The 17,464-nt window shown below is 40.7% G+C and overlaps 1 protein-coding gene across 2 annotated transcripts in view; it reads left to right on the top strand.

The window, feature by feature from the left end:
- The first annotated feature begins 3,395 nt into the window (after positions 1-3,395).
- The window catches only part of DEPDC1B (DEP domain containing 1B), a 59,633-nt gene continuing 45,564 nt past the window's right edge, over positions 3,396-17,464 (top strand). Inside the window, exons 1-3 of one of the 2 annotated variants that reach the window (XM_054687940.1) lie at positions 3,482-3,504; positions 5,105-5,317; positions 9,995-10,260. In XM_054687940.1, the coding sequence (XP_054543915.1) occupies positions 10,028-10,260 (233 nt within the window). In that variant the 5' untranslated portion in view covers positions 3,482-3,504; positions 5,105-5,317; positions 9,995-10,027. Of the gene's footprint in view, positions 3,505-5,104; positions 5,318-9,994; positions 10,261-17,464 lie in introns of both variants that reach the window. The other variant, XM_037529414.2, reaches the window with a different exon arrangement.

Here is a 17,464-nt window from a genome sequence, read left to right as displayed (position 1 = left end):
TGTTCAATTTGTTGAAACCTCCAAACCATGCACAGCTGATTGGTATGGTTTTCTCTCTATATATTGTAATGTAATATAAAAAAAAAGAGAAAGGCATGAAAGAAGAAAATCTGTTTAGGCATAACAAAAGAAAAATATAAAATATCAAGTAATTATCAGTTAGGCAAATGGCCCCATGTGATTATGTTTTATTTTCAAGCTAGTTTCAGTTACTTGGCTCTAAAAGAAAATAAGAGCAGCAGTGTGGTAGGCAAACACAATAGCCATTGTTGCCTTTGTTAGTCCTTCAAGATAACCCAAAGCATACAGACACAGTGCCCCAAACCCAGCTCACAGACCTTCCTTGTTCTCCAACAGCTTTTGCCTCACAGTCTTATTTCATCCTATTCTGGCTTAGTGCTGCTAACCACTGACTCGCTTTGACTCCTAGACCCTTCTGTTTGTTTGTGGTCCATGGGCCTTGGTTCCCAGAATCCCCTGCTGCCACCAGGAGATGGAAATTCCCTGTGCACTATCATTCCCTGCAGGAAGCAACCCTTGCCCTAAGCACCTTCCTATTTACAGACAGTGAGACTGACTGTAATGTATCTTTGTGTAAATAAGAAAGCAAAATTCTACTTTATATTTGAGAACTATCCTTTTTGACTTCTGAATGTCAAAACCAACTAATCAAGTAACTAACACAAACCTAAATCCAGAGGTGTTTTTTTTTTTTAAGATTTATTTATTTATGCATACAAGAGCTGGGGTACAGGCCAGAGATGTGGTGGGGTGGTGGTGGTGAGAGGACTCACCGGAGACAGAGTGGGGAACAGAACAGGTAGACTGACTGAAACACATTGCTGAGGGGAGCAGCAGGCGAGATAGGAGAGGTCTGCTTTGCCATCTGGGTTGTTCCCTGCTGGCCGGGGATCGAACTCATGCTGCAGAGACTGCAGATTGCTTCATAGTGCACTGCTTAACCTCTTGGCCCCCAGGGAGGCCCACTCCATAGGTTTTGGAGGCAAAAGATCTAGGTGCAAGGTTTAAGGTTCAAGTTCTGTTAATTACTACTGCAGAACACTTAGCTAAGGAAGTCACTAAATCATTCTGAAACTTAACTTCCTCAGAGTAAATGGTGTTATTTGTATTTACATAGTTCTGTATTTACAAATAGTTACAAATACTGTATTTACAAATATTTACAAATAGTTATAAATACTATTTGTATTTACAAATAGTTCGGAGGATCAACTGAGAAAATGTGAAAAAGCTTTGAAAGTTGCTTTACAAATGTAAGGATTATAATTTATCTCTTATAAGAAATGGGTGCCTCTTTCCAAAAAGAAACTGAGGCAGCTTATGATTCATTTATAACATCAGAGAAATAAGTAGAAAGTAAAGTCAGAAAAATGAAATAGTTCATGATTATATTCTAGTTAGGAATTGATTACAAATTTGGCTCTAAGTTCCTAGTAGACAAGTCAGAGATATTCAATTATAATAGTCATGAATCTATCAGACCCAAAAAAGAAGTTAGTAATTTGTGTGTTCTTATGAAACCTCCCCTCCTCCCACCCCCATTCCAATAGAGGCGCTGCAGGGCAAGAAGTTTTCCTTCTTTTGTGCCTGGATCATAAGACAGGAAAATGTAGATTGGATAATTTTTTTAAAAAGATTTATTTATGCATATAAGAGCTGGGTTGCAGAGCAGAGGGTGTGTGTGTGTGTGTGTGTGTGTGTGTGTGTGTGTATGTGTGTGGATTCACCAGAGACAGAATGGGGAGTAGAACAGGCAGATTGACTGAAATTCGCTGCTGAGAGGAGCAGGGGGTGAGACAGGAGAGGTCTGCTGCACCATGTGGGTCTGCTTCCTGATCTGGAATCAAACTCCTGCTGCCCCTGGCTGTGGATAGCTTCATAGTGCTGAGACTTAACCCATTGTGCCACCAGGGAGGCCCTGATTGGATAATTTTTTAAAAGATTATTTATTTATTTATACAAGAACTGGGGTACAGATCAGAAGCGCAGGAGGGTGAGAGAATTCACCAGAGCCAGAGCAGGGAGCAGAACAGGAAGACGGGCCAAAGACAAGGCTGAGGGGAGCAGCGGGCGAGGCACGAGAGGTCTGGTGCGCCATGTAAGGGTCTCCCTGCTCATCCGCAGCGCCACCGGGGCGGCCCTGATTGGATAATTTTTAATGAAACCAATCAGTTAAGTAGAGTATGTGTGTGTGTGTGTGTGTGTGTGTGTGTGTGTGTTGGCGGGGAGGGGAGGGGGGTGTTTCACTTATTCAACTGGGGTACCTGTGAAGAGAAGATTGTTGTAAGCTCAGGCATGGAAAGTCACAGGAAAAACGCTAAGATCTCCCTTCTGCTTCAATTTTAGTGTCAGTGGAAACATTTTTACATTAAGATCCTTGTTGTTTTCTTTTTTAAACTGTCTGATAAAGATTCATTTAATGGAAGTAAAAATTGTCTTCATTGCTTTTTCTTATTAAAAAACTACTGCATACTTATCATCCCAGGACGTTTGGCTTTTCAACATGCAGCTGAAAACAAACCTAAACCAGCTAACAGAGGAGGGAAAGCCATAAAGATGGGACAACGGTAGGATCCTTTCTTCAGCCCCTGTCCTGTGTGACCAAAAGTGGTGACCTTACTAGGCTCTTTGTAAATCAGACCAGCAATTCCTTGGAGGAAAATTCTGAGCAGAGCAAACTCACTCAACGTATGGCAAAGGACTGAACTTTTTAGTCTGATACTAAGCAGAACTTCTACTCCAGGGAGAGACTACGAAATCAAGCATCCAACGAAAACACAGGAAGCTGAATCCGGCCTCTTTTCCAGCTCTTTATTGTTCTTACATCCCCAGGAGACTCCCTCAGGCCCGGAGCTCTTATCTGGTCGTAAAAGCCCCTCCGCTTGCAGAGGACTCCACTGACTCCTGCCACCACCCGCTTCTCACCACCCCTTCCCTTAGCAGCAGCTCCAGGTTCCTCACGCACCAGGGAGGGCGCAGAGGGGCTCGTTTATGCGGCCCAGCTGCGCTCCCGTCTCTGATTTACCCAAACTCCCCGATCCTGCCGTAGGGATCGCCCGAGCGCGGAGCCGGCGGGCCGCGGGGTAGTCGGGGCGGGTCCTGCCCGCTAGTGAAGGCGGGGCGCGGGCAGCCCCGCACGGCTAGGCCGCGCCACCCCGGCGCGCGCGGAGGAGCGAGGGCGGGCAGTCGGCTTTGCCGGGGACGGCGCGGGCCCCCAGCCCCGGCGGCCGTTGACCCCCGAGGAGACGCGAGTCCGACCGCCGGGAAGCCCGGGGCTGGGACGGGAGTCCTGGCGGCCCCGCCCCTCGGCTGCGTCACGTGCCTCCGCGCCGTCCAATCAGATTGCGCAGCGCTGAGGCTCGCGATTCAAACTGCGGCGCCGCCTGCTCCCGGGAGTCGGAGCTGGCCGGGCCGCAGCCGCGCCGCGTGCGGGCCATGGAGCACCGCATCGTGGGGCCGGGGCCCTACCGAGCCACCAAGCTGGTGAGTGAGCGGGCGGGGTCCCTGGCCGAACCCTGGGCCCGGCGGTCCCCAGCTGGCCGGCCCACTGCGGACTGGCCGGTCCTCGCTGGCGCTGGGCGGGGCCGGGTTTGGAGGCGGGACGCGTTGGGCTGGGGCGGCCGAGGTTGGCACCGAGCGCAGAGAAAGGCTCTTTGGGCCTGAAGCCCGTCGGGTCGCGGATGGGCGATGCTGGCTGGGTTTTCATTAAAAGGCGCCTCGCTACTGCAGGGGAGGAGGAGGGAGAGGGCTCAGAGGGAGGAGCATAGGGGACTGGGGTGATGGTGCACAGGTGCATTGGGGAAGGAAAGTCTATGGGGACTCCACCTGAGGGGGTGGGGGGAAGCAAATGTTGTTTAAAAATAAAAATTTTAAAAAAAAAGGCGCCTCTGGATTTAAGCGCCTCATGACCAATTTGATCTTCCCTCTCTTTGTCCTCGGAACCCACTTCCCGAAGCAGGGAGAGGAAAAGACCCGCTCGGTAACCTGTAACCTTAGGGCCCCCCAGCTTCTGCGAGCCTCACGCTCCGCCGCTGGCCTGGCTGGGCGTGTCTGCGCCCTGCGCGGCTCTGTGGTGACTGAGGTTCTAACGGTGCCCAGAACTAGGGTGGGTCGCCCTGGCTGCATTTCCGGCCCCAGGTGTTTTTGTTTCTGTCTGCACCCACCTAACCGAGGGGTTGGCTCGAGGAGTTGGCCCGTTTGATGACCCGAAAGAGCTTTGCAGACCCTCATGGTCCAGGGTGCTGCCTTTTCTCCTGGGAGGCGAGAAGAGCTTTGGTATCCAGAGATGTGAGGGGTGCCTGCTTTCTTTATGACCCGGAACAGGATCCGTTTTTCAAAGGATTGTCAAAATGGACAAAATGGTGATGATTTGGTAATGCATGGGGCAGGTTTTTAGGTGGATTTCTATGAAAGTTTAATGGTAATTTGGGAGGAAAGAACCTCACACCTTGATCGGTCACCACTTCTGGTCACAGCTGAGAAGTTACCCTATCCTGGAAAAGATGGAAATTTAGATCATACTCTTATTCAACTAGACATATGTGGAAGAGATGAAGATAGTGGGAAAATAGGCAATACAGTTTCCTTTCTAAAGCCAGACACATTAAGGCCTGGGGCCTGAAGGTGTCAGGCCAGAGCTAAGAAGACCTGCTTCTGGAGAGAGAAACCATAGTTGGGGTGGACTAGGCTTTTAGATCACTTAAGAATCTGATAAACACTATCTTCTTAACAGAAAGTGTACAGGCAACATATATATTATATTTCACATATAATTTCAGGGACTTGGAGTCTGTGACATTGTTTCATCTGGCTTAGAACAACTTTTTTTTTTGCTCAAGATTCTGTAGGTCAGTAGTCTGGGTGTCTGGTTCTGCTGGGATCACTCATATGGCACTGTTTTCTGGTGACTTGCCTAAGACTGGATGGTTTAAGTTGGCAGGTTGACTTGGTTCTGGCTTTTACTGGGTTAAGTGTTTCTAGAGGGTTAACTCCTGCATTTTTTTTCACATGGGATCTCATGATTTCAATATAACCAAAAAGATTTTGCTTGTAACTTTTTTTGTTCAAATCTCACGGGTCAAAGCAAGTAAAACTAGATGACTGGGTCATAGACATTCATCTCTACTTGATGGACAATGTGGCAACTTATATCACGAAGATCTCTGTGAACACCATGGAAGGAATTCTTGCCTTCATCTGTGCAAACAGTCTACTGTGGACATCCAGAATAATTGATTCATTTAAAGAAATTCAATACATCTAAATTTAAGTTTTACTTTGGGTCTGCTTCCAAGAGGTATGACTAGATTTAACTTAGTATTAATAAACTGTAATCACAATTGTATAGCATTGCATAGGAATATACAAAATGCTTAGTGGGATAGAAAAGAATTCAGAATCAAGAAAGGTAATTTGATATTTCAATTCAGTGAGAAAAGGATGGCATAATTGACTTCATTTGGAAGAAAATAAAGTTAAGAAATCTCTCTAAAAGAAAATTTTGGTAATTTTCTTCAGGGTAGGGAAACTTTCTTAAGAGAGTAAACCCTGCAGTCATAAAGAAAAAAGGATCTGTGTGTTTCCTTAAAATAACATTATCATCAATAACGAAGAGACCATATAAATAAATTGGTTTGGAAAAAATATTTCTAATATATTTGAAAAAGGATTAATACTCCATATTTAGTCACTCAATACATAGTAAATACATGTACTATGTGTTAGACACTGTCCTCAGTTATGGGATATTCAACTAAGCAAAATAGACTAACTTTCCTAACATCTATGTAGTTAGATTTAAATAGTCCCTAAAGTAATTAAAGAAAAATAGATTAAAAAGTCCAATAGAAAAATGGCATATTTCAGAGGAAGAAATGATAGTGACTCAACATGATGATAGGAAAAATGCAGGCAAAACATGGAGCTATCATTTCTGGTACATAGATTAGCAGAGAGGAGAGTGACAACACGTAATGATGGCCAGAGCACAAGGCATTAGGTTCATGCATTGTTGGTACTTGTATAAACAAGGATTTATTTGTAAAACAACAAACTGGAAGCAGCTTCATGCCCAATAATTTGAAAAAATGGTCACATAACTATGGAACATTCAGGAGAATGGGATAGATGATGACCCAGAAAGATATCCATGGTATATATTAAGTACAAAAGCATGTTGTAGGATAATGTCTACATTATCTGCTACATTATCTGTCTACATTATCTGCTTGATCTCATTTCTTAATAAAGAAGGCAAACAGCACCAACAATAATAAAACTATACACATACAGATGAACATAGGTCTATATATGTCTACGTGTTTGATAAGTGTGCACTATCACAGTGTGCACTATTACTTATGTAGATAAAAATAACAAGTAGAACTGCTGACTGACCAGCCTATGCCAATTAATAGACATATTTACAGTTTTCAAAATTTTGGGTCCCAGAGAGCCACATCTTCATTATGTTAATGTGTAAAGTGCTATGCATTAAGCAAATTTAGTCTACATAATTGAATTGTGATTCAGTCAACATAAAGTAAATTTAAATTTTTTTGGTAAACTTTTCCCTACTCACTTCCCAACTTAATTGGTCAGGTCTCAAAAGAAAGCTGTTGGCAGAGAATTTAAAAAATCATCAATCAATGACAAAATCTATATGGAAATGGTTTAAACCTATATTTTGTTCATAATGTTATACTGCCCATAAGCACATGGTTTAATGAAATGATCACTTGAGGAGGAAAACAGAACAGGATTCTAGATCTCATTCTGAGACTAAGAACTTGAGTAATATGTGCCAATTTGCATGTTCTCCTGGGATCTTGATTTCATCCTAAAATTTCTTTAGGCCTATAGAACAGATTGAACTCTGTAAATTTTAAAAAGATATTTTCCTGGAAATTTTATATATTATCCTTATTTTTGAGGGATATTTTAGTCTTTTACAAAGGTCTTATACAGCAAATGATCTCATTTGACTTCACAGTGACCTGTTGAGGTAGGTAGGTAGGTAGATATGGAGTTAAATCTTCCTTCATGAATTCTTCATTGACTCTCTTTAATCATTATTCAGTTCCTTTTGGCCTGCTTTTCCTCCTTACATTCAGTTCCTCTTTCATCCATTCCCTTGGTTTCCTTTTCAAATTTCCTTCCCTTTCTATTCCACCTTCAATTTACCACCACAACCAGACAATTCATATTTATCAGTTTTCAACTTGGCAATCAAAAATTGTGAATTGTTCTTAAGGAGGATTTTAATATATGTGCATGTGTGTGAAGAATAGATGTATTAGCTTTTTTGTTAAGTGTAACATTACAGAAAAGAGTGTAAGTTATAAAATGTAGCACTTAAATTTTCACAAAGGGAGAGCTCCATTTAACCAACACTTAGATTAAAAAATATAAAATTACCTGGACTCTAAAATTCTCCCCTCCTCTTTTTGTCACCAAACAAACTAACCACTCTTATTTCTAATGGATTAGTTGCTTTCTAACTTTCATAAATGGAATCATACAGTGTTTATTTTTCATGTCTGTTATTTCTTTTTTTCTTTTAAAGATTTATTATACAAGAACTGGGGTACAGGCCAGAGGTGTGGGGGGTGAGAGAATTCACCAGAGACAGAGTGGGGAACAGAACAGGCAGATTGACTGAAATACATTGCCTTGAGGAGCAGTGGGCTAGTCAGGAGAGGTCTGCTGCACCATGTGGGTAGCTCCCTGGCTGGGGATCGAACTTGTGCTGCAGTGGCTGCAGATAGCTTCATAGGTTGAGTCTTAACAGCTTGTGCCACCAGGAAAGCCCCATGTCTGTTATTTCTAATAGTATTATATTTCACCAGTTATTCATTTATGTTATTACATGTACCAATAAGTTCATTCTACTGCATGAATAAATTACACTTTATCTGTTCTCATGTTGGTGGGCATTTTGTTATTTTTGCCTATTGCAAAACATTGTATAAACATTATATTTTGGTGAACACACGTATACATTTCTATTGGAGATATATATATATATATATATATATATATGAATGGAATTGCTGTGTTGTAAGGTATGCATGTATTTAACTTTTATAGATATGACCAACCTGTTTTCATAAGTGGCTATAGTGTGCCAATTTATATTCCTTCTAGCAATGTATGAGATTTCCCAGTCTTCTTCATTCTCACCAGCACCTAGCATTGCCTGTCTTTTGCATTTTTGGTAGGTATATAATGGTATTGCATTATGAATTTCTTTTGTATTTCACTGATAAATGATGAGGTTGAATATCTTTGTATGTGTTATAGTAAATTTGGAGATGCTTTTTTTGTGAAGTGCCCTATTAAGTCTTTCCATTTTCTATTCAAGTGTTTGTTTCTTCTTGATCTGAATTTTTTCTTTTGTTTGATTTTGAAATTCTGTATTAGAGGGGCCTCCCTAGTGGCCTAGGGCTTAAGTCACAACACTGTCACCACTATGGCCTGAGCTGCATCCCAGGCCAGAGAGCTGACCCACATATATTACAGCAGACCTCTCCTGTCTCGCATGCTGCTCCCCTAAGTAGTGTATTTCAGTGGACCTGCCTGTTCTTCTCTCCACTCTGTCTCTGGTGAATCCTCTCACCCCTTGCACTTCTGTCCTACAGCCCATTTCTTCTGTGGAAAAAAAAAAAAAAAAAAAAGAGATTCTGTATATATTACTCTTCTCTGAGACTTGCCTGGTTTGTGTATATTTTAACTTCTTTAAGAAGTTGAAGAAAAAACTTGTAAATCTGGATAGAACATAACTTATGTGACAGTCTCAAATGAAATAGAAAGATTAATCAGCATAATGTAAAAAGATGTTTAAATTTGACCAGGAGGAAGCCATGATTAGGAATCATAAGGGAATTCAATTGTGTGTGGTTAGAAGGTGGTTTAATAAAAGTAAGAAAAGTGAAAGACTAGTCGGGCATTTCCTAGTTGTATAGGAGGCATGCATGCATAGACCCCATGTCTGCCCTTTTACTAAGTGCTTGGTGTCATATATTCAGGAATTACTAATGAGACTGAGAAAGTTAGCTCTCAAGGATAGAAATGGGACAATACTTGCTGAGGTGGTTAGGCAGAAGAGAATATAAAGTACAACCTGGAAGAAAATGCTTGGTTAGAAGGGAAAACAAGGAGCCAGTATTGGGCAAAACAAAAAGAATACTCTGACATCAGAGCTATAGTTGATAGAAAGAAAAGGCAACATTAGAAAATCTGATTTCATTAGGAATGTGAAAAGGAAGGAAGGCTCAGAGTTTGTGAAATGACGTATTTGAGAGAGTAGAGTCAAATAAGAGAAAATGGTTATGAGTTTCAGGACTTGGGGAGGACTGTCTGGAAGCCTGTAATTCTAAAGAGATGTTGAAGTAATTTTATAGGAAAAATACTGTAAGTGAATATTTTGTTTCATCTAAGGATGGCTGATGAAGGCTGTCTTGACTTTGCTTAAAAAGGAAAATATTCTGTAGAATTTTTAAACATGCTTTAGACCAGGCAGTCTATCTTGTGCATTTTTTCCCCTCTTGCCATTGAATGTCTTTTGTGTAATAAACAGTCAATATTTGTTGAATGGGGGAAAGTCATATTAAACATAGGCTTCCAAGAAGTGAATTATGCTTATGAGGGTAGTTTTAGCATGTGTTTTTCATTAATGTAAAAATCTAATAAGTTCACATAAGAGGATAACTTGATGATGCCATATTTATTGAATGAATAAATACAATTTAAAAAAGTGCCTTTTCCTTAGAGCGTGATGGTTAGAAAATAAAATTTCAAAGCTTCACTGTTATTAAAGCAGTCTTAAATCGAAAAATTACATGGTCTTAAATATTTTGGACATAACTTCAAAAAAATCAGCTTAAATTGAAAAATTACATTGTCTTAAATATTTTGGACATAACTTCAAAAAAATCAGCTGATTTTTAAATGTCTTTCTCTTTTTCTCCTCTAGTGGAATGAAACTGTTGAGCTTTTTCGCACTAGGATGCCTTTACGGAAACACCGCTGTCGTTTCAAAAGTTATGATCATTGCTTCACAGCGGCTGAAGCTGTAGATTGGCTGCATGAACTGCTGAGGTGCAGTCAAAACTTTGGCCCTGAGGTGACCCGTAGACAAACAGTCCAGCTGCTGAAAAAATTCCTGAAGAATCATGTTATTGAAGACATCAAGGGAAGATGGGGGCAGGAGGATTTTGAAGACAACCGTCAGCTATACAGGTAGCAGTTTGAGTAAGCCTTCACGGGGTGGGGGAGTACAGGGAGGACGAGTGGATCTGGTCAGCTCTGGTGACACTTCGGATGTTGAAGCATTTACCTTGTCCAGTGGAGTGAGCTTTTACTAGTGATTTGTTGACTGGGGAACTGAATATGTTGTTACCAGGGAACCAGATACAATGTTTCTTCAGCCCATAGAGTACCTCCTGGTAGTCTTTTGTTGCAGTGACTATAGTAAGGAAATATTGTCATGTCTTTTGCATACTTGGGAGAATGGCTGCAATAAATGCTTCCAGAGGATCTGAAAAGATGAAGTGTAGCTCTGGGTTGGGAATTTCTGAGCAGTGATTAGATGTGTATTCAGGGGATTAGTGACAGAGCGTGTCTGATCTTTAAGCCCAGGGCCCATATGAAGAATTTGCTAGAATTCTCTGATGTTTCAGATCAACCCTGGCAGAGCCTGGAGCATTGGTGTTTTTGCTCATAGTGCTATTTTATGATTGGACAAAATTACCACCAGATAATTGGAGGGAAATGGATGTCTTACTACATCCCACTGCATGCTAGGCTGAGTATTGCTGGAGGAGAGGATGTATGAGATTCAGAGGATGGGAGAAGAATAAAGAGAAATGGAGTCACACAAGACCAGAAAAGTAGACTTGTTGACTTATCTACAGAGAGGCCTGCCAAAGTGCTAAGAATCTGAGAGGGATAAGGAGCAGAGAAATGGACAATATGGACCTTTTAATATTTGCTTTCTTTAGGTCCAATAGAAAAATAAGGAATATTCTCATAATACATTCAGTAGGGACATTTCATGCCCACTGGGACACCTGACTTTAAGCAGAATCACTGATTCGTTTCTTTGGCTCCTTCATGGATTAGTTGCTGGAAAAGCGTCAGCACACAGGGTTAAGAATGGTCACCAACACAAAGGCTAAGACCTGAGCTTGCTCAGGGTTAGTATCTAGCTTCCTCATGGGGTTTCATCAGCAGTTTCCAACTTCTAGATAGCAAACTTGTCATCTTGATTAGTTATCGCTCGAACTGACAGTTATTTCTGGCTTTGTTGATTCAGTTTTTAATTGGGGTCTTGGGTGATGTTAGGATGAGCCCATAGTGCTTATTAGCACCAGGCAGTGGAGGCTTTTTCCCTGGTTCCACATGCCATACTTTGCTGGGGATCCCTAAGTGATTATTTCTCTTGGGAAATACTAATTGCTTGTACCCTATCAATATTTATAGAAAAGTTCTGAGAGATTCTCTGGATGAGTAACTACGAATCTGTTCTGCTGTGACATTAAATTGGCTACCACCCTTTGAGTCCCAGGAGACTTTAAGAAAATCCTCAGGAGAGTAAAATATGAGCAAGCTCTAGGAGCTGACCATACCCAGCACGGATTGTCAGAGCATATTCACTTCAATATAAGACTTAACGCATGTCTCCCCCTCCCCCTTTAAAAGATAGAGTGCATAGACAGACTCAATTTGTCCATTCAATAATGTCATCCCTCCTCCCCCTGCCCTCCTAGCATTTTGTATACAATACTTGTGAACTGTGAAGGGAACAGTTATTTCCTTTCATTATTTACCACCTGAAAACTCATAGTTTTCCATTTTATTGAGTAGAAATTCTGCAAGTTACCCACTGATGTTTGCCAATTTCTTGGATTAATCTGGAATGAAATCTATTTAGACATGTAAATCATTAGTTGAGGAGTGCATGCCTTGAATTGGGAGTAAGCTAATGAGAGTGGAGGCAGGGTTGCTTGCTTGCAGCTTCAGGGACTGGGCTCAGAATCCTCAGAGTAGCATGCCAGTGCTGCCAAAAGAGGGCGTAGGCTGCCCTTCCTTCTCTATTTCCAACTGCCTTTCATAGTTGAATAGCCTGTCTGCCAATTTATTAATGAAAGACAAGGGAGATTAGGAGTTAGAGGAAGGTTAGATTTGAAAATAGGTAGAGAGTCACTAAGGTGGGGAAATTCTGGAACATGCTTCTAAATATCTAGCTTTTTTTTTTTTTTTAAATATCAAGCTTTTTGAAAGAAGACTTTATGAGTAATATCAAAAAGGCTAGAACAAATAGCCTAGAGTTCTTGCTGGAAAGAAAGGAACTCACATTCTAGAACACCTATCATAGTACCAGGCACATAACACAATTGTCCTTTAATTCAACACTTGTAGATTCAGTGGTATTATCCTAATTTTATTTTATTTTATTTATTTATTTTTGTTAAAGATTTATTTTTATTTATTTATTTACAAGCACTGGGTACAGTCAGAAGCGCGGGAGGGTGAGAGAATTCACCAGAGCAGGCAGAAGGACCGAAGCACACTGCTGAGGGGAGCAGCGGGCGGCAGGAGAGGTCTGCGCACAATGTGGGACCCTCCGCCTGTGGCTGGGGAGCAGCCGGGGATCGAAACGGTGCTGCAGAGGCTGCGGGCAGCTTCGCAACCCAGCGCTCAACTGCTGTGCCACCGGGGAGGCCCCGGTATTATCGTAATTTTAAAGATGAAAACATTAATAAGGCTGATGTTACTAATTTGTCCATTTAGTCAATGAGAGTCTGGATCTGAACTTAGGTTCTTGTGGTATATGTCAGACTGCCTCCATTTCCACAACATAGCTTATTAAATAAATTAGTGAGTGAATGAGTAAATACACAGAATAATAAACAAGAAACATTTGGTGTTTTTTATAAGTTTATATATTCCAGTAATGTATATGAGTCATGTAATACATTTTAAGTGGTAATGGTAACTACATTCAGGAAATTCTTAAAGGAGGAAAGATCCATCAGCTTAAATACTTAAATACTTAAATCCATCAGCTTAAATATTTAGGACAGGTGATCTGTGGGTTAGAGAAAGGCATAGTTAGGGGAAAAACACAAAATATAAAGGCTTTTGTAGAATTTTTTTTTAAAGATTTATTTATTTATTTATGCAAGCACTGAGTAACAGTCAGAAGCGCGGGTGGGTAAGAGAATTCACCAGAGCCAGAGAGGGGAACAGAACAGGCAGACTGACGAAATACACCGCTGAGGGGAGCAGCGGGCACAGCAGGAGAGGTCTGTGAGCCATGTGGGACCCTCACCTGGTGGCTGGGGATCAAATCGGCGCTGCAGAGGCTGCAGGCAGCTTCGCAGCCCAGTGCTCAACCACTGCCACCAGGGGAGGCCCTGTAGAATTTTTTAAAGATTTATTTATGCATACAAGAACGGGGGTGTAGGCCAGAGATATGGAGGTGGGGGTGTGTGTGAGAAAATTCACTAGAGACAGATTAGGGACCAGAACAGGCAGATCTACTGAAATGCACTGCTGAGGGGAGCAGTGGGTGAGACAGGAGAGGTCTGTTGCACCATGTGGCTTAGCTCCCTGGCTGGGGATCCGAACTCATGCTGCAGTGGCTATAGCTTCATGGTGTTGAGAATTAACCCCTGGTGCCACCAGGGAGGCCCTGTAGAATTTTTTAAAGGCAAATTATACACATAACATATTTGAGAATTTTATAACAAATATGATAAGTTAAGCCCTTATTTTAGAATAGTGTTAAATCTTATTTCTATGTTTAAAAAGTATGTGATACATGCAATTTGCAGCAACATGGATGGCGCCGGAAGGGATCATGCTCAGCAAAATAAGCCAGAAAGAAAAAGAAAAATACTGGATGGCCTCACTCATAGCAGGAATCTAGAAAACTTAAATAAGGGACCAGGAAAATGAATAACTAAAGAAAGTGAAGATCAAAATCAACAAACAACTATGAACCAGAGACACTCTATGGGGGGTGGGGAGGGGAGGGATTGGGGTCAAAATAAGGGGGTTGCAATTGTATGGGGAATATAAAAATAGAATTTATTAAAAAAAAAAGTATGTGATATGTTCTCTGACAGCATTTACAGTTGTTAACTGTGATTCCCTCCACCTACCCCAAGCACCAAAGAGTTAACTATAGAAAATAGAAGGAAATAGTGAATTTCGGTATATAAAAAAGGAAAGTAAGATCCTAATATCTGAGCATCTGTAATAACCAGAGGAGGTATTACAGAGAAATGCTGAGCTGTTTGCAGAACCATTTCTTTCCTGTTACTGATACTGATGACTAGAAAGTGTTCTGGATTTGCTGCTACTAGTGAAAAAAATTTTAGGTTTCACCCAACAGTTCTTATACTTGGAACACATGCTATCTGTCATCTGTGTCACACAAAGCTTCGTGGTTTAGACTAACCAAACAAACCAGTTACACTTTTTTTTTTTTAATCAGAAACTGCAGTTTATGAAAGTTTCCTTTCCTTTCCATGATCCCATTAGGTCTTAATGACAATGCTATGAGGTGGATGGACAGGCTAGTGTTTTCATCCTCAAAAAATCAAATATTTTTCTCTTAGAGACATCTAAATAAAACTCCAGCAATGTTTTAGTTAAAAAACTATTAGAAAAAAGCCAAAACAACAAAAAAACAGAAAGACATATTACAGATAGGCTGAGAGTAACAGCTGCTTTCTCATTAAAAACAATACAAGCTAAAAGAAAATGGATCATCTTTCAAAGTGGTTAAAAGAAAAAAGTGAACTTAGAATTCTATGTCCTATAATAGATCACTCGACGGTATGTAAAGACTGAGAATTTGCTATCAAAATACCTATGCTACAAAAAAAGTTAAATGGCTGAAGGGAAATGATGCCAAATAGAAACTTGAAACTAAAGGATGGAATTGATTGCTTAAATTGGTAAACATGAGCAAATATAAAAGTCATTTTTTATGGACAATTTACCGTCAAAAGCAAAAATAAGGGCCTCCACGGTGGCACAAGGGGTTAAGTCTCAGCACTATGAAGTTATCTGCAGCCACTGCAGCACAAGGTTGATCCCTGGCCAGGGAGCTGACCCACATGGTGCAGCAGGCCTCTCCTGTCTCACTCACTGTTCCCCTCAGCAGTGTATTACAGTCAATCTGCCTGTTCTGGTCCCCACTCTGTTACTGGTGAATCGTCTAATACCCCCCTCCCCTACCCCGCCACCTCTGGCCTATATCCCAGTTCTTAAATGCATAAGTAAAACAAATCTTTTAAAAAAAAGCAAAAATAAAAACAATGTATTGTGGGACTTATAACATGTAAAATGAAATGTGAGATGATAATACAAATGAAAACACAGGGTTTTTGTATTCAAAGTAACTATGTTAACAATGCATATTATAAAGACTGGAACAATTACTAAAACAAATCAAAGAAGTATAGCTAGAAAGTCATTAGAGGACATAAAGCAAACAAAAAATTCTACACTGATCATTGAATCTGCTCATTTATATATATGAACAGTTATGTAGGATTATTTAAAAAGATTTATTTTTAAATAAATACAAGAACTGGGGTATAGGCCAGAGGTAACGGGGGATGAAAGGATTCACCAGAGAGTGGGGAGCAGAACAGGTGGATCTACTGATAGGCACTCCTGAGGGGAGCAGCAGGAGAGACAGGAGAGGTGGTTGGGTGGGGGGGCCCATATTGATTGGCAATAGCTTGATAGCGCTGAGATTTTATTAGTCCCTGTGCCACAAGGAAGGCCCCTATGCAGGGTTTTTAAAACCTGATGTAAATTGGTTACATAAAAGTAGAAGTGTATATTATGATAATTGCCTGTTCTAGACTACTTAATGAGAAAAGTCTTTGGCCTGTTGTGTAGCTCTTTAGCAGGATGGGGTCTCTTGGTCTGGGGACTGTTGCTGGCCCTGGACCTGCTCTTACTCTTGATGCTTCCTCTAGTGGGTGGTTATAACCAAGTGTTCACAGTTTATAACTAGGAATCCACTGGTTCCCTTGTAAGTAGTCGAGTTCTGGTATGTAGGGAACTATTGACTTTTTATTTTCCTGCTCTCTATTCCTCTTTTCCTTTTCTTCTCTTTTCTTTGTGTCTCCTCTGTGTGTGTGTCACTCTTATGTTGCCACTTTCTCCTTTTTCATTTCTCTTTCTGTTTTTTCCCCTTTGTTCTGGCCTTTTTCCAAAATACCGTTTTAAACTAAAATTTGTTATGTGGATATTGTCAGTTTTGTTGAACAATGTTGGTTTTGCAGTTGTTAATTCAAAAAACAGAAGAATCATATGAGCCTGTTTCAAGACTTACTATATAAAGTCTCAATAATGAAGACTGTGTGGTACTGGCGAAAGGATAAATGCTTAGATTAGTGAGCCAGAAGAGTCCAGAAATACAAATATGAGCAATTGACTTTTGGCAAAGGTAGAAAAGACTTCAGCAAATGACTTTGAAACAATCAGTTCACCTGTAGGCAAAAAAAATGAACTTCAACCTAAGCCTCTACTTTATACAAGAATTAATTCAAAGTGAGTCATAGATTTAAATGTGAAACCATGAAAGTTTCAGAAAAATGATAATAAATTGAACTTCATCAAAATTAAAAACTTGCTCTGTGAAAGACACTATTAAGAGGATGATATGAATAGCTACAGAATAGGAGCAAATATTTGCAGACCACAATGTGACAATAGACTGGTATTAAGAATATGTAAAGATGAAATCCTGTTATATGCAACTACATGAGTGGACATAGAGCGATTTCTGCTTAGTGAAATAAGTCAGACAGAAAGACAATTTCCCTCGTATGTGGTACATAAAGAACAAAAAATAAATGAACTAGGGCCTCCCCTGGTGGTGCAGCGGTTGAGCGCTAGGCTGCGAAGCTGCCCGCAGCCTGTGCAGCGCCGGTTCGAACCCTGGCCACCGGCGAGGGTCCCACATGGCACGCAGACCTCTCCTGAAGCTCGCTGCTCCCCTCAGCAGTGTATTTCGTCAGTCTGCCTGTTCTGTTTCTTGCTCTGGCTCTGGTGAATTCTCTCACCCTCCTGCGCTTCTGACTGTACCCAGTGCTTGTATAAATAAATAAATAAATAAATCTTAAAAATAAATAAATAAATAAATAAAATTGTTTAGTTAAAAAAAAATGAACTAAATAAAACGAAAGTAAACTTTTAGACTTAAAAGCCTAAAGACTTAACTTAGAGCTTACCAGAAGGAGAGTGTATAAATTAGGTGAAAGGGGCCGGTTGTATGGTGCAGGAGAGAATTAGACTTTTGGTGTGCAGCTTAATGTGGTATTTACAGTTGTTGATTTATAATGATGTATACCCAAAACCTTAATATATATATATATATATATATATGTATGTGCATATGTAGAATATATAA

The sequence above is a fragment of the Talpa occidentalis genome, unplaced genomic scaffold, assembly GCF_014898055.3.
Source record: "Talpa occidentalis isolate TD23 unplaced genomic scaffold, MPIMG_talOcc4v2.1 talOcc4.6, whole genome shotgun sequence".
Taxonomy (NCBI): domain Eukaryota; kingdom Metazoa; phylum Chordata; class Mammalia; order Eulipotyphla; family Talpidae; genus Talpa; species Talpa occidentalis.
Note: the sequence above shows the minus strand (reverse complement) of the source record. Positions and strands in the feature narration are given on the sequence as shown.